The following is an 18,437-nucleotide window of genomic DNA, read 5'->3' as shown; positions in this document are numbered from 1 at the left end:
ATTAAGCACCCCTATCATGATCTTTACAAATGTCAATGACTTTTTGGCATAGGATCAAATCAAATGCCCTAGGGTTACTGTTTCACAAAAGGTAAAATCTAAACAATAATTTGGAGGAAAATGGCTATTCCTGCTCCTTGTCTTCTCTCTCAGGCCTGTTGCCATTGCTGGCTTGGAGAGCTAAACATTTCTGAGAAAATGTGCCTTTTGACTCTAGACCAAACAAAATATTTTATTGCTCTCAAAACGAAGGATCTTTGGCTGCCTTAGTATAACTTGTTTTCATTACTCTTAAATGCCATATTTCTTAGAATCTAAGTCTAAGTACAAAGATCTAACCTGCTTCTGAGCTCATTCCTGATCTTGCCTGTCTTGCCTGCAGAGAATCAGCAGCAGTAACCCTCACCACACTGCCTTCTGAGCTCTTACTAGATAGACTTCATCCCAACCCCATGTACCAGAGGATGCCGCTCCTTCTGAACCCCAAATTGCTCAGCCTGGAGTATCCAAGGAATAACATTGAATATGTGAGAGACATCGGAGAGGGAGCGTTTGGAAGGGTGTTTCAAGCAAGGTAAAGTTACCTATGGAAAAAAAACTCCACTGAAATATGTTATGTCTGAAAAGCTACCAAACTATTAGCTTGGTATATATATAATATTAGCTTTATATATATACACACACACATATATATCAAGCTAATGATATAGTACATATATATGTACACTGTGTGTGTGTATATATATACACACACACATATACATATATACACACAGTGTAATATACAGTATTATATAGTATTAATACAATATTATATATGTATTATATGGTAATAATATACTATATAAAATAGTTTTTATCAAGTTAGTTAATTCTGGCCAGGTGCGGTGGCTCGTGCCTGTAATCCCAGCACTTTGGGAGACTGAGGCGGGAGGATCACCTTAGTCAGGAATTCAAGACCAGCCTGGCCAACATGGCGAAACCCCATCTCTACTAAAAATACAAAATTGAGCCAGGCATGGTGGTGCACAACTGTAGTCCTAGCTACTCGGGAGTCTGAGGCAGAAGAATTGCTGGAAGCCGGAAGGCAGAGGTTGCAGTGAGCCAAGATCGCGCCACTGCACTCCAGCCTGGGTGACAGAGCAAGACTCTGTCTCAAAAAAAAAAAAAAAAGAAAAGAAAAACTAGTTAATTCTTTACATCATTAACCTTATTTGTATTGCATAATACACTTCAAATCTTAATTTCCCCTCTTTGCTGGAAAACAGTAGCCTATATGGAGATAATATATTTTATTGCATTTAAAATAGGTAATTTATTGGAGATGTAAATGTATCTTCACTTCTACGATTTTTAAATTATAAGAAATTAGTAATATAGTTCAATAATATTTCCTTTTCAGGAAAGAATTTACCATATATTTTTAATCATAATTTCTTACATTGTTTTAAATAACTCCTTATATTATAATATAATGTATAGATATTAAGTAGATGTTCATGAAATGACAAACAGAAAAGGAATAAAAAGGCAAAAATTTATAAAAAATGAGCTCAAGAAAGGAGTATGTATTAGGGCCAATATTAGCCTATGTATCACCTTTGTGCGAACTGGAATAAAATACCCTTTCTGCTGCATGGATATGGCTCCACAGACACACAGCTGAGCCAGAGAATATGAATTTGGTTTTAATCTCCAACTGGCATTTCGGCCTGGTGCTCTTGGGCAAGACACAACTTAATCTCCACCCATGGTGGCCCTGGCGTAGAGGTTACATGAATAGTGAAAATCTCACACAAACATGTCTTGGAAACCAAAATTTGCAAGGCACCACTTTAGGCTCAATGGAGGGTACAAAGATGAGTAAGCCATAGTTCCTACATCATGGAATTTAGATTCTGGACAAAGATTAAAAGGTTAGGATGTGGCCGGGCGCGATGGCTCACACCTGTAATCCCCGCAGTTTGGGAGGCCAAGGTGGTCATATCACGAGGTCAGGAGATTGAGACCATCCTGGCTAACACAGTGAAACCCTGTCTCTACTAAAAATACAAAAAATTAGCCAGGTGTGGTGGCGGGTGCCTGTAGACCCAGCTACTCAGGAGGCTGAGGCAGGAGAATGGTGTGAACCCAGTATGTGGAGCTTGCAGTGAGCCTAGATCATGCCACTGCACTCCAGCCTGGATGACAGAGTGAGACTCTGTCTCAAAAAAAAAAAAAAAAAAAAAAAAAAAAAAGGTTAGGATGGCAATGATAATCCTATTGGGGGTGTATACTTCAGAATTCCTATAATGTGTAAATAATGCATCTTTCAAACTTCATTGTTTGAAATTGTTGAAAATAACACCAGTGATTTTTATTAGTTGACATCAAGGAGTTTTAAGTATGTTGTCTTTCTTTGATTCTGTGGCTCTGGGAAAGGCTGCATGAGACTTAACCAGCCTTTTACACAGGGGAGGTGGGAGGATATGTATAAATGTGGGTAGGTATAAAGATATGATGTCCATGATCTTTGGTTTCTTTTTCAATAAATGTATCTCTCAGGGCACCAGGCTTACTTCCCTATGAACCTTTCACTATGGTGGCAGTAAAGATGCTCAAAGAAGAAGCCTCGGCAGATATGCAAGCGGACTTTCAGAGGGAGGCAGCCCTCATGGCAGAATTTGACAACCCTAACATTGTGAAGCTATTAGGTATGAAAATACAAGTGAGGATATGTATTTCATCAGAAAACAGAGGCTTTCCAAGTTTTTCTCCCCTTGTTCATGCTTTTTCCTTTTCTCCTTGATCAGTGAGACGTTTCAGTTCCTTTTCAAATTTAGCTTCTTCACCTTGGTCTATCCCAACCCTATAGGACATTCATGGCTTAATGGATTATCCCTCTTTAAATTCATCACTTCAATTTGTCTCTGTCTTTGCTGCCTCCTTACTATTTATAAAAATGTTTAAAATGTCCCCATTGTAAAAAATTAATACTGCTTCTCCATCACAAAATTTATCAATATTGAAAAGTCTATATATTTTACTTATTTTGTTTCTCCTCTTTCTTCCCTAACTAGAATGTCATGAGCAGCGATTTGTATCTTTTCTGTTCATTGTTGAGTTCCAGTTTATTCCCAGATTCATAAATTCAACACAAATTTTACAAATATTTAGTTTGTATTAATTACACAGCAATTAATAAAACTTTTCAAAAATCTGTGCTCTCGGCTGGGAGCAGTGGCTCATGCCTATAATCTCAGCACTTTAGGAGGCCGAGGCAGGCAGATCACTTGAGGTCAGGAGTTTGACACCAGCCTGGCGAACAAGGTGAAATCCCATCTCTACTAAAAATAGAAAAATTAGCTGGGTGTGGTGGTGTGGGCCTGTAATCCTAGCTACTCGGGAGGCTGAGGCATGAGAATCGCTTACACCGGGGGGGGCAGAGGTTGCAGTAAGCCAAGATTGCACCACTGCACCACAGCCTGGGTGACAGAGTGAGACTCCATCTTTAAAAAAGGAAGAAAAAAAAAATCTGTGCTCTCATAGAGCATACATTCACTCTATATGAGGAGACAGATAATAAAAAAAAAAAACAAAAATATGGGATGCTGGATATTAAGTTCTACAGACTTTTTAAAATGTTAAAGCAGAGAAGTTGGAATGTGAGCTACAAAGTTTGAAGACTTCAGTGAAAATATTACATTTATATAAAGACCTGGCAGAGGCAAGGGAATAACAGTGTGGATATCTTGGGAAAGAACATTCCAAAAAGAATGAGAAGCATTTGCAAAGGTACTGTGGCAAGAGCAGATGTTTTGAGGAATAGCAAGGAGATGAATGTGGCTGAAGCAGAGTGAAAGATGGGGAGAGTTATCAAAGATGAGATCAGAGAGGTAATGGGGGAGGTAGGCAGGTCCTGTCAGGCCTTATTAAAAACATTGGCTTTTAATCTAAGTTGGGAAAGAAATGGAGAGTTTCAGCCAAGACATGACATGACACAACTCACATTTTTTCAGATCTTCTCTGGCTGCTTTCTTGAGCATTGCATGAAGGGAAGCAATGAAATCAGGAAGACAGTAAACAGGTATTGCAATGATGCAGCAAGAGAAGATGATGGCATGGACCAGGTGGTGGTAGTGAAGATCGTGAGAAGTGATTCTCTTCCATGTGTAATTTGAAAGTAGAGCCAAATAATTTGCTGACAGACCAAATATGAGATGTGCAAAAAAGGGAAAAGTCAAAGATAGTATCGAAGTATTTGGCTGTGCAGATGAGTGAATGGAGGTGCCATTGGCTGAGTTGAGGAATACTCAGAAGGAACAGTTTCCTTTAGTGGAGAGAGTGGGAATTCATTTAAAGATGTGGTTTTTGTCCAGGCACTGTGGCTCACACCTGTAATTTCAACACTTTGTGAGGCCGAGGCGAGCGGATCACCTGAGGTCAGGAATTCGAGACTAGCCTGGCCAACATGGTGAAACCCCATCTCTACTAAAAATACAAAAATTAGCCGGGTGTGGTGGCACACGCTTGTAATCCCAGCTGCTTGAGAGGCTGAAGCAGGAGAATTGCTTGAACCTGGGAGGCGGAGGTTGCAGTGAGCCAAGATTGTGCCATTGCACTCCAGCCTGTGTGACAGAGTGAGACTCCATCTGGAAAAAAAACAAAAAAAAACATGTTTTTTGGCGATGCTTATTCAACATCCACATGATCCACATGAAGTTAAGGATGCATGTGGATATGGAGGCCTAGAGTTCTGGTAAGGATGATCTGGTTAGACATGAATCCAAGGCTATTGCAGTACACAGAGTATTTAAAGCCATGAGGTTGGGCAAGACACCTAAGTATGGAGAAAGCAAGCCAGAACAGAGAAGAGGTCCAAGGACCAAGGCCTGGAGCATTCCAGTATTTAGTGTGAGAAAGAGGAGATGAACAAGAAAAACAAACTAAAAACGAGCAACCAATGAAATAGAAGTAAATCAAGAGAGTGTGGTGTCCTGGATGTCAAATGAAGTATTTTAAATAGGTGAAAGTGAGCATGTCATATGCATTAAGTCTAGTGAGAGAAGGACTATAAAGTGACCTTGAATTTGTAAACATGGATGTTCACTGGTAACCCCGAGAAGAGAGGTTTCTTAGGAATGTTGGGGGCAAGAGGAAATGTAAGTGAGCTCAAAAGAAGAGGAAGAGAAAATTTGGAGAAAAAGTATAAACAACTTGTTTTGCCATAAAGGTGAACCAAGGAACATGGATAGAGCTGAAGGGGGCAGAAAGAAGCATGCTTCCTTTCATGTGGAAGTAATAGCACATTTGTAAATTAATGAGAATGATCCCGTAAAGAGAAAAATTGATGACAGGGTTGGCAAATAGTGGAAGTAACATCTTTGAACAGTGAGAGGGAATGGAATCTTGGCACTGTTGGATGAATTGGCCTTTGTAAAGAGAATGCTCAGATCAACCACAGTAATAAGAGAGAATTGGCTGGAGATTGTAGCCAGTCTCTTCTGATTGATTTAGTTTTCTTTGTGAGGTAGGAATCAAGATCTCATCTGAGAGTGAGGAATGGGAGAAGAGTTGAAGATTTGAGGAAAGAGAAGAAATAAATTGTCATCTAAGAAAATCCATTTTTACATAAAATATAAAATGGACTAGAGAAACATAATATGATTGGCAAGAACATTAAAAGCTTACTTGAAATTAGAGATTACACATTTAACATGAGACCGGTCAGCATGGTTGTGTATTTATCCAAATGCCGCCAGCTGGGCATAGACTCGTTAAGAGGAGTTAAATTTTACCAGAATTAGCATTTTGCCACACAAGTAAGTTGAAGTCAAATTGAGGCAAATAAGAGAGGTGTATGCAAAGGAGTGATTATTATGATTGATCAAGGAACTTAAGCTGTTTAAGGAAGGAAGACAAAACGTGAAGAAAGCAGGGATCATTAAAAGGGGGTAGGATCAATAGATTAAAAGTTTCAGTGGGGTCAAAGGATTTTTAGAGTTAGGGCAGTCGAGGCAGTGAACTAGGGTGAAAAAGGGAGGAAGTGATGAACAACAAGTAGAGTAACTGAAAATGAGATTATGGGAGGTATACAAATGTATGGAATGACAAAGTCAGGGGTATGACAATGTGAATGATTAGCTGAAGTTGGGCAGAGGTCTAAGGAAAGGAAGTAAAGTAATTTAGTGGTCAGGATATTGGAAGGAATCTAGATAAATATTAAAAGCAAGAATTTCTATAGTAGTATCTCGAATAGTTTCTGGCACATTGTAGGCACTCTATAAATATTTGTTCAATAAATGAATAAAGGATATTCAGTATATAACAATTCATCTTGAAAACACTTCTTCCATTTCCTCAACTCCTAAACATTCATTTATTCATTCTTCATCACACAAAAATCTGAATCTGGCTTCTGCCCCCTACCCTCCTTATTTACTTTCTCAAATAGTATACATTTAGTCATTAAACAAACATATATACATGCATATTTTCAAGATTATCAAGCAATTCCTGTTTCAACTTTTCTTAAAATGTTGACTCTGTATTCATATACAGTTTATAACATCCTGAATTCCTGAAATTGATTCAAACAGAAACTGTGTACAGTTTTCCAATTTAACCACAGTAGCATGCTTATACATCACTACTTGGAGTTTTCTCTCATTTTTATTGTCCAACAAGAACTGAAACTTATGTTGCCGTTTGTTAAATGCTATATCTAAATTCCATTTGGATATCCAATGAACACAGGTTCTATTTTTTATCAAGTATACATAAGCAGTAATCATTCATGCAAGTGATTCCACTACTCTCATAGTTTCTTGTAAGTTAATCCCAGTGAAATAAGATGACAACAGTGGAAGAAAGGGAAATTGGGAAAATCCATAAAATTCACTTCTATCAATAAAAGAAATCTACTTTGTTTTATATATTTGATACATCAGCCACTTATTGAACATGTTCGTATCTTAAAAATTGTTTCCCTTTTATTGAAATCCTAGTGGATAATGGTTTCATAGTCATAAATTGGGAAAAATGGTATAACTAAAGAAATATGCAGAATTTTAGAATGGGAGTAGGCATTAAATATTATAGACTCTTAGGGAATATTCTGGCAGTGGAGCAAACAGTAGAACAATCAGGTGAGATTATTCATTGAAGATGTCATGCTAAAGTTTAAAGACATGGCTTGGGCTAGGCATGAGGTTTTCTTATGGCCATCGATCTACGCATCCATCCTTAAATCTATCCATGCATCCACCTATCCATTAATTCATCCATCCACCCATCAACATATATTGAAAACCCATAGTGAGCCATGTGTAGTATTAGACCTGAGGTTACAAGGATGAATAAAATACAGTCTTCCTCTCAATAATTATTCTATTTTGAAGTCCCAGCTAAGAGTTGGGTTCAAGTAATTACAATATAGAAAACATTTTGAGGTCTTAAATAAATGTATATACATATATAATTGTAAATTATATCTATACACATGTATATATAATTGTTCATAATAATCACAAAGTAGAAATCTTTTATATAGTATTTTCTTTATCAGAGTGGAAAATTTCATTAAATCAACTTAGTTCAAAACTTTTTTATTTCTCAGAGAAATATTTTGTCATTTTTTTCCAGTATAAGAAATTATTTTTAAATCAACTCAACCAGCATAACAATGGTAAAGCCAGTTGATGAGATAGGTAAGTCCCTGTTAACTAAAGATTATCCAAAAAGGATCCCACAGAAGAAATTTCTAAGTATTATCCAGTTGGTATTTCTTTATTTTTTCCCTTTAGTTTACAGAAATGTGCTAATTGAGGTCCTTGGAATTAAAAATTAATGCCAAAATAAATAAGCCAAGATAGCAGTATTCCTCATTTCTCCTCTTTTTCAAACAGATACTTTTAACTTTTGCCTGAAAAAACCCAATAGATCTAATAATCTATTTTTAAGATGATGTGAAATTATGCCCACCTTATCTAATATTCCAAGTTCTCCAGTTTCCCTCTCAAATATATCAAGACTTTAAGATTTGAAAATGATCTTCTGGCTTTAAATCTAAGACTTTATTTATATTAACTTTTTTGGTAGCATGAACATTGTAAAACCTAAATTTCAAAATGTTTTACTGCAGCAACTTAAATACTTCATCTAAGACACTTGAATTGTATTTGTTATTGTTTCCAAACTTGATACATCTTTCTTATTAACATCCTTCATAGAAGTAAACAGAAACAGACAGCAATTACATTACACACTCAGAGCAAGCATCCATTCATAAATTAACTCACCAAACATTATGAGGCATCTGCTCTGCCAGACACGTGGTAGGTGTGGGGAATTTTTAAAGAAGAATAAGGTTCAATCTCTCCTTTCAAAGTGCTAAAACGTTGGGGAGAAACCTCAAATAGTCAAATGATTATAAAATAGGATGGTAGGTTCTCTGTGAAAGGATGACAGTAGGAAAATCTAACAGTTACTGGAAGGATCAGGAGCTGAGGCACCCTAGGGAGAGTAATAAACTGAATCTTAAAGGCAAAGAGGAGATGTTTAGGCAGAGAAATAGGGTCAGGGTTCAACCATGGCGTTGTCAACAAAAAACCAGGGCCTCCAGATTTCAGAGAGAAGAGCCACTCCAGAGAACTGATACACCATGTACTTATATGCACCATGAACTTGATGCACCATGTACGATGTACTTATGACAAGTGCCCAGGACAACAGTGCTCTGCTGGAAGTCCTCAAAAACTTTAGCCAAGGGACAGAAACCCCACTACCCAGAGTGCATTTCCTAGCTGAGACTCCTTTTGTGTTGTGATTAAAAGGATACAAATATTAAAAAACAAACATACGACAACAACAACAAAAAACAGGGCTTCACATGTTCTGACATGGTCGTTTGCTTTTGGAGTGCTCTTTCCATTGTTTCATTGTAGAAACTGAGACTAACAGGGATGGTCTTTTGGTTCCAGGAGTGTGTGCTGTCGGGAAGCCAATGTGCCTGCTCTTTGAATACATGGCCTATGGTGACCTCAATGAGTTCCTCCGCAGCATGTCCCCTCACACCGTGTGCAGCCTCAGTCACAGTGACTTGTCTATGAGGGCTCAGGTCTCCAGCCCTGGGCCCCCACCCCTCTCCTGTGCTGAGCAGCTTTGCATTGCCAGGCAGGTGGCAGCTGGCATGGCTTACCTCTCGGAACGTAAGTTTGTTCACCGAGATTTAGCCACCAGGAACTGCCTGGTGGGCGAGAACATGGTGGTGAAAATTGCTGACTTTGGCCTCTCCAGGAACATCTACTCAGCAGACTACTACAAAGCTAATGAAAACGACGCTATCCCTATCCGTTGGATGCCACCAGAGTCCATTTTTTATAACCGCTACACTACAGAGTCTGATGTGTGGGCCTATGGCGTGGTCCTCTGGGAGATCTTCTCCTATGGCCTGCAGCCCTACTATGGGATGGCCCATGAGGAGGTCATTTACTACGTGCGAGATGGCAACATCCTCTCCTGCCCTGAGAACTGCCCCGTGGAGCTGTACAATCTCATGCGTCTATGTTGGAGCAAGCTGCCTGCAGACAGACCCAGTTTCACCAGTATTCACCGAATTCTGGAACGCATGTGTGAGAGGGCAGAGGGAACTGTGAGTGTCTAAGGTTGAAGACGTTCAAATAAAATGCTGCAGTTTCCTCTCAGACTCTGTGAGCCAGGGGAATCCTACACCAGAGGCCCAAAAAGACCCACATAGGAAAGAGTAAGAGTAAACATGAGTAGTGTGTTGTTTGCTTCCCAGGGAGAGCAAAGACAGTGCAAAACCCATGTGGTAGATGGACCCATTGAAAGCCAGTGATTGGAAACACAGGCTAGGAAATGTGTCAGATAATGGAGACAACTATTCTTCTTCATGAAGGTTTGTAATACACACTGCACAGGGAAGAATGTCATCCTGTTCAGTTTCCAAAGTAGCTGGTCACAGAGTAAAGCTCTGCTGTATTAAATTTTAATATAAAATGGGATTCAGAGCTTCATTTTTTAATTGAGTTAATTCCTGTCCATTGTGAAAGTAGCTTAATCGTCATGTGAGACACTTAGGTGAAGTACAGAAAACTAAAAAGAAGGAAAAGCCACTCATTCTGTCTCCCCCCAAAGACGAGTCTTAGTGTTTTATTAAATCTTTCTTGCATTTAATGCGTAATTTTATATTTGTTTGTATTCTGCAGAGTTGTGGTTACATTTTATTGATAGAGGGTTTCTAAGGAATGAAACAGCAAATCAGCAAGGCTGTAACTCTGAGTTCCCTTTTCTGTCCTGTGCCCCTCCTTTTTTCCTTTCTGTGCATTTGTCATGAATTAAGTCTGCTTATTTTATTCCTCCAGTTTTCTTGAAACAAGTTTTTGTATCTTACTGATTTACCTTTTCCTTTAAAAATTGTATTGGTATCTTTTCCATTGCTTTAATCTTTATTTCTTCTTCTTTCCAGGACTTCTGTCCTTTTTTAGTTATTAAGCTATTTTTTTCTTTTATTTCATTCATGTAATAAACACTCTGGCAGAAATAATAACATTTTAAATACCATTGTAGATTGATACATATATGCCTTTTGCAAAGTATTACTATTTTTTCTGCATTTGCCTTTGAAGTCACACATTTCAACATTCTCACCTATTAATATTATTACTAGAGTCTATTTAAATCTCTTAAACCATAATTTATAATATGAGATTTCACAAGATACACTTGTGGCTCTGAGTTATTTCAAAACTGATATTTCTGTGCATTCTGACATTTTATTCCTTTTAGAAACAAATTCAATTGGCTGTAGAATTAATATCGTTCTGCTTAACAACTTTGTGCATGACATATTAACTGATTTTGTTGTATTTCATGATTAAAAAAAAAAAAAGCAGCAGCTCTGGAACTCAGATTCCTGGGGGTTCAGATTTTTTCTCAGTGGATCCTCACACAATACATGTTTATCTAAGTCCATACATGATCTGAGTTTATTTCTGATATAGCATGAACCCAAATTCTCCTGAAAACGAACAGGGAAGAGAAAATAACAGTCTACTCTATACCAGCTTATCTTAATTCAGACTAATTGGTAGTTAGGGCATTGGAGGAATGGTGTGAATTCTTGAAAGTAGATTTTCACTGTCTGCTGGAAAACTCTGCCTGAAATCCCCGAATCTGCCTCATGTAACAGCTTGACATCTTTGGTGGGAAACCTGCCATTTCTTATTCATAGTGTCTCCAGGCAACCAAGACAAAAATGTAGAAATTTTCCTAGACTTTGCCCTCTCTTTCATCATCAGTTTTCTATTAGTTTTACTTCCTAAAATCCTCCTGCTGACATCCTCTTCCCTTCAACCCAAGAGCCAATGACTCAACCTCTACCATTGCCCACCCTGTCTATTATCTGGCCTTCCTCTCATTTCAGGCCTGAACAGATTCTATAGGATACAACGACAGTAAGGCGGTCCTTAGTCACAGTTCTGGTTCATAAATAGCGAGGTCAGCATTTAGGACTGAGACCTAAAGAAGTGCTTCAGATAAAAATCATGAGTCTAAGTCCAAAATTGATACTGTAATCCAAATGACTGAATAAAGAATAAAGTTGCAGCGTGCGTCTAAAACAGAAAGTCAAGATGCCAACAAAGCAGAAAAGTTGGAGAGGGCCACCAGCAAGTCTAGAACTTGAGCATAGATATCCATGGCTTATTTTAGATGGTTCATGTATGCTCTGCAAAATTCAAAGACAGCTTCGGGCTTTCTCCGCTGATAAAGTTTTGTTGTAAAAGACAGACATAGAAGTCAGGCTGACAGAAAATAGAGTAACAGTAATCATAAAAATTATAATATCAGCTAGCATTTATTGAAATCTTACCATGTGTATTCTGAGGCCTTTAAATATATGAACTTAAACCTCACAACATCCCTGTAATGTTGGTACTATCATTATATACATTTTAGTTTTGCTTTGTTTTGTTTTGTTTTTGAGACGGAGTCTCGCTCTGTCGCCCAGGCTGGAGTGCAGTGGCACGATCTTGGCTCACTGCAAGCTCAGCCTCCAACAGTCACAGAGAGATTGTGCAACTGGCCCGAGTGCACACAGCAACAGAGCCGCAACAGAGCCTACTTTTTGACCAAAAGAGGCCAAATTCTCAACCACTATACTGTAGAGCCTCTGTACATGATAGAAGCAATAACTGAACCTCAGTAACTCTGTGGAAGTGATTTGTAATTTGCATGTCATTTCAAGCACACTCTATATCTATATTTTATTCTATTAACTTCCTAAGTCTTTTTAATGAATAGCAAAAAAAGTATATTTCAGCATTATCAATTTAAGTTAATCATAACATCTAATAGGTGACATGTTTATTTTTTCATGAGTTCTAATTACATTTTCAAGTTAAGATCACTGACTTATTCCCTAAGTGCTCGATCTAATGTTCTGAATCACAGGAGTATAGATGCATTATTCACCAATATTGTTTACTTTTTTAAATAAGATTTTTTTTCATGGTAGAATCATCATATACATTCAAAAAGGTAGACAAAAGAGAGACACTCACAGTGTCACTGTTACCAAGTGCCAGGACAGATATCAGTAAGGCACCAGCAGTCATTTTTAGTGATCAAATACCAAACATGGTAAGATACCAGAGTATTTTTCACATGACACCCAAAAACATATTCTCTGCTATTGTGGTGGAGCAGAAAAAGAACACTTTCTTTTCATTTTACAGTATATTACGAACCTGTTCCACGTCATTAAATATTCTTCTAAAAACCCAATTTTGGAATAATATTCTATTTGATTCATATACTGTAATTTAGCTAATCAATCTTGTATTTTTGAACATTTAGGTTTTTTCCAATTTTCATCATTATAAAAAATGCTGTAATTAACATCCTTATCTGTTCATGTCCACATTTCTTTTTATGAAAATTCAGAGAAAGGAAATGTCTGGACCAAATGGCATGTACAATATTAACACTTCTGTTATGTGGTTTCATATTCTGCAGAAATATTACTGCCACTTCTACATTGTACAAGAGATCTCATAGCCCTAAACATTTGCTTTCATAGATAATTTTCTGTTTTTTAGAAATCTTTTATCTCTTTGGTTATAGAAAAAGAGAACCTCTTTTTAATTTTATTTTTTAAATTACTAGTCAGGTTGAATGTTTCTTGTTCCTAGGTCATTAACAGTTTTTATTTTGGCAATTGTCTACAGCCCATTTTTCTGCTGTGTTCATTTTCTAATCGAATTATGGGATTTATCTTGTAAAAAGCCTATTAAGCCTTTTTCATACTTTACACAAGAGATCACATCTACTTACTTTACCTTAAAATAACATTTACTTATTTTCTTATAAAAGTAATATATTATGTTTGAAAAGAAAAATAATATGCAATAATATACAATAATATGTATAATCATAATAGACAATAATAAAAATGAAAAAACACCAACCAGTGGTAATTAACATTAACATCATAATATTCTTCCAGCCTTTTTCAGATAGACAGGTAGGTAAGTAGGTTGGTAGGTAAATAGATAGATAGATGATACATAGATAGAGAGATAGATAGATAATTTAAACAAAAATAAGATCATACTGCTACATTACTTCAAGCCTTGCTTTTATCACTTAATATATCTTAAACATCTTCTACATGAACAAGTATTCATGTGCAACATTAATTTTGACGGTTGAATAGTATTATACAGATTTATTGTAATTGACATAACTATTATTCTACTGTTAGACATTTGGTTTATTTCTATTTTTCCATTATAAAATGTAATGTTTTGACCATCCTGTTGCTAAATTTTGTAAGCATTTATCTTAAGTGATTTCTTTAGCTATAACTCCTAGAAGTGAAATTTCTAGATTAAAGGATAAATGCACTTTTAATACTTTTTAAATATATTAAAAAATTACCTTCCTGAATTATTTTATTAACATGTACCTCTCCTAGTCAGATAAGACAGCCCATTTATTTCAGTCTCACCAATACTGAGTATAGCATTTTAATCATTGCCAATATAATAGCTAATAGCTTAAAGTTATTTCATAGCTTATATTTACACTTCTTTAAATACTAATAAAATTGAACATTGTTTAATGTTTTGAGGATACTTGATTGGTGATTTGCCTCCTACTATTATTTTTCTACTGGGTATATCTTTTTCTTGTTGCTTTGTAAGAGCACTTTATATATTAAGGAGTTAAATTTTGTGATATATGTTTCAACTACTTTTATCATGTTAAAAATATAGACTTCTATTTGTCTTTTATTGTAGGTTTTATCAATCAGAAAAGAATGTTGACTTTTCCGTCCATTCAGATGATTGTGGCTTTTTTCCCTAATGGATTTGTTAATATGTTCAATTGTATGAATTTATTTCCTAATGTAGCGATATCCTTGTCTTCTAGGAATAAACTTTTTGGGCGAATCATATCAATCTTCTACTTAACTACCAAATTAATTTACATATATTTGCATCAATATTAATAAGTTCATAAAATTAAAAGTTTATCATTTTCTTCTCTGTTAGAGTTTTGTATTGGCATTAGCATTTGTATTAGCATTGTATTAGGAAAAACTCAGGAGTTTTTCTCTATAATCTTGGTTAGTTTATTTTTAAATAATTGTTATTTATGAAAGTAATACATAAAAATGTTGTTTAAAAAAACTCACAAGAGGGTAAAAATTAAAAAAATAATAAAAGTTCCCTTCTTCCTTTTCATCTCTAGTCCCAGCCTAAGTGCTAACCACTTCACCCATTTATAGTGTTAGTTCTTCTGGTGATTACCAGTGCAATTCTAACAAATAGGTTTGCATTTCTCTTTCTGAATTGATCAATTTTTTAAAAATATGCAGCACTCTGACTCAAACTCCCTTTCTTTTTCCTGAGATATGTTAACTTCTAATGTTATATTGTTTATCACAACTTTCACAAATATTTATAAATAAAGGTTACCTACTGATTCTGGATTATGCTACATAAAATTAGAGCTTCCAAATTTCCCTCCATCACTTCTCCCTGCTCTCTACTCTCACAATCAGTCAACTGTACACCTATTTCTACGCTGTCAACTATATGTTCATTTCTATGAATCTGTAATATTTGCATTTTGTTCTGGAACAAATTAAGATTTAGGTGCTTTGACTAGATTGATTCTAAACATCAAAAAACAAAAATAAAATATCTGCAATTATGTGATCATGTATTTATGCATTGCCAAATAATGGTATTCCATTATTTTAATTTGATAAGATAAATTTAATATACATTAATTCTTATTTCCTCTATTTTATGGAAGAAATATTTTTAAAAATCACAAAACTTTTACATTCGCTTCTCTTCCTAATATTTATTTTTCCTTTTTCTTCTGCCTCTCTTCTTTCATGCTCTTTTTTCCAAAAATTATTTTGATGATTTTTTTTATTCACCATACATAATTACAAATGAAGAGTTGCTCTGGTTAGTATTGGTAGCAGAAGTGGGGTCCCTTTGCTGTTTTGTTGGTATATTCACCCAGCGTGACCTCTTTTCCGTGGGATGGCTACCTCTGGGCTCTGATTATGTGGCTCATAGGGAAGTATAGGCAGCCTGAGTCAGAATTCCCCACAGTTCCAAAGTGATGGAAGACTGTACTCTGAGATACAATATTTTGACGTATTTCACTCCCAGGAGAGCTGCTTGCTATTCTTTCACTGCTTCCATTACCCAAAAGAGTATGATATTCTCCCCATTTTCTGTATTGCCTCACACCTAGGACCCTTCAAACCCACACCAACGACCTCTCAGGCAAATTGATCTATTCAGATAGCAGTTTACAGGGATAGACATGAGGCCTCTTGGCCCACCTGCTCTATACACAATCTTCTAGTCGACCATCCTGATTGACAACCCACAACCCACCCCTGTCTCTGTATTTGCTGACTCAGAGCATGGAGACTTTATACATGTGAAATCACATCTCCCCTCCCCTCACGCTTGGCTTGTGTGTATTGCAAAAGCTGCAATTTAGTTTTTCCTGTGCCTTGTCTTACCCATGGATAAGAACACTAAGATACTTTCCGCTTTTTGAATATTTGTCAAAGTGATGGCACTTGGATTGGTTTCAGCATGTACATAGATTGATTCTTATTCATATACATTTACTGTCATATTGGGGAAATCTTGAGGGGAAAAGAAAAGGCTCTTACTACCATGTTCATCAAGAGTCCTCTCTGGAATAGTTGAAATAGTTTAGGAGTTATCGGTTCACTCCTTCGTCTTGTTTGCCTCCAGATTTCTTTTTTCCTTCTTTTCCTGTTTCTTAGTGTTGGAACAGCCCACACCTCAATCCTTGGATGACATCTCCCTTTTATCTGTATTCATCCCTAGTGATCTCTTCTGGTTGCAAGGCTATAAATGCCATCTGTATGCTGAGATTTTTTTATTTTTAGTTCAAACCTCTCTCCCCAACTTTACACTCACATTTCTAACTGTATGTTATAGATGATAGCTTTAGATTCTCCTCCTTAGGACTAGGCTTTCTGCTTGATCTAGGAGCAAAGCTGAAAACTGCTATGGAGCTTGGTGTTGCCTTGATACCGAGGAGGAGTCTCAGAGCCTCTCCAATGCAAATACACACTTGCAGTGTCCTAGTGCTGCTGACTTACGTACTCATTCTAAAGAGGGTAGATTGTGTCCATTTTAATAGCTCTCAATACCCTTGCCCATTCCCATTACAGCTGGCAGAAATTCCCCAGCTGCAAATGGGTTGCATTTATCTGTTACCCATTCCTGATTTGCAGCACGATTGACTGTTTCCTTTTCTGCGTGGTCTATGTGTCACTCCATGAGAATCTGGGAGAGGAGAACTCGATATGGTGCTCATTCCATCATTTTAACCATAGTGTTCTTTATTGTGAAGAGGGATCCCTGTTAGAGTGGAGTCAAAGCTTTATAGCAAGTGTATTTCAGGTAACTATTCTTTTACTTGTTTCAGATCTATTTCAGTAGCACAGCCACCAAGATAGAACACTTATAAGCCCTTATTTTGGTATAGATCACCAGAGAAACCACTCACCACTCGCACATGGCCTTCAGTACTGAGTCATTACATATTGGAGGGTCAGAAACTACATCAACAGGAAAGACCCATAGGTGTGGGGGTCTGATATATTTGCCAGTACATTTCTTATCATTACAAACAAAGATTTATGTGTGTCTAGATGTTTACCTTGCCTTCTAAGAGGTCATGTCCTCTGAATGAAGCAAAATCAAGGTAAGCCTTTACATGTAAGCTGTTACGTGTCTTCTTTACAGAATCCCTCTTAATTAAAAACTTCTAAGAGATTCAGCAGGGTTAGTTTTTCTTACAACCTTCATCGTCAGACCTGTAATTATGCAACTGGCCAGCATTGCTCTGTCAAACCACAGTCTCTGGAAAGTACACACCGTATATAGCATTTTGCCCATAAGAAGAGAAACCACCTGTAGTATCTAAGGTTACGTCAGAGAGATGTTAACCACAAAAAAACCCAGACTTAGATACACACTATCATTTTCTGGGTGTGTTCTTGACCATTTAGAGCTGTGATTAAAATTAGAAGTGTTGGCATGACACTGCTTTCTGACTTTCTTTTTTAGCCATGTTGACACCGTGGTGGTTAGTGTGATGCTCCTTCTTATTTCAATTGATGCTTTACTCAGGTATGGATGAAACATAATTTAAAGTCACCTCCTCTTCTGCTATCTTGATTTTTAAAATTATTTGGATGCATTATATTTAAGAATCTTAAGACAGTCCATTAGTATTATGTATTTATCTTCTCTTCACTCATTTAAGTCACTTTCTGACTCAGATCACCTTCTCAGGAGACTCTCAGCATCATTTTGCCTGACATCACTCAGTTGCTTTGTTTATGGCAACCTAAAAAAGCAGCTGCCCTAATTTTAGCCCATTCCCAGAGTGCCCTCAGAAGTGACAGGTAAGAAAGAATAAACTGATCAAAGATGAGAGAAAGACTTACAGAGGAGTGACACTGAGAGAGCAAAAAACCACAAATAAATTTCATTTCTAAGAACAAAGCAAAGATGACCAGGAAATGCCTGAGGAAACACATTTTTTTTTTTTTTTGGAGGTAGAGGGTATTATATTCCTTTTTTTTCTTCAACTTTCATTCTAGATTCAGGGAGTACATGGGCGAGTGTGTTATGTGGACATATTGTGTAGTGCTGATGTTTTCAGTACAACTAAACCTGTCACCCGGGTTGTAAGCATAGTACCCAATAGATAGCTTTTCAACCCTTGCCTCCCTTCTTCAGAGACCTCCCCCTTCTTGTATTCCCCAGTGTCTTTTGTTCCCATCTTTATGTCCATGTGTACTCAATGTTTAACTCCCACTTATACTTGAGGACATTTAGTATTTACTTTTC

The 18,437-nt window shown here is 36.8% G+C and overlaps 1 protein-coding gene across 4 annotated transcripts in view; it reads left to right on the top strand.

Moving 5' to 3' along the window:
- MUSK (muscle associated receptor tyrosine kinase) overlaps positions 1-14,461 on the top strand; it is a 132,130-nt gene extending 117,669 nt beyond the window's left edge. For all 4 annotated transcript variants that reach the window (XM_063787605.1, XM_063787606.1, XM_054658383.2 and 1 more), the window contains 3 exons: positions 383-574; positions 2,545-2,693; positions 8,961-14,461. In XM_063787605.1, coding sequence (XP_063643675.1) covers positions 383-574; positions 2,545-2,693; positions 8,961-9,643 — 1,024 coding nt within the window. In that variant the 3' untranslated portion in view covers positions 9,644-14,461. The remainder of the gene's footprint in view (positions 1-382; positions 575-2,544; positions 2,694-8,960) is intronic.
- Positions 14,462-18,437: the final 3,976 nt, after the last annotated feature.

Source organism: Pan troglodytes, chromosome 11 (assembly GCF_028858775.2).
Source record: "Pan troglodytes isolate AG18354 chromosome 11, NHGRI_mPanTro3-v2.0_pri, whole genome shotgun sequence".
Lineage (NCBI taxonomy): Eukaryota > Metazoa > Chordata > Mammalia > Primates > Hominidae > Pan > Pan troglodytes.
Note: the sequence above shows the minus strand (reverse complement) of the source record. Positions and strands in the feature narration are given on the sequence as shown.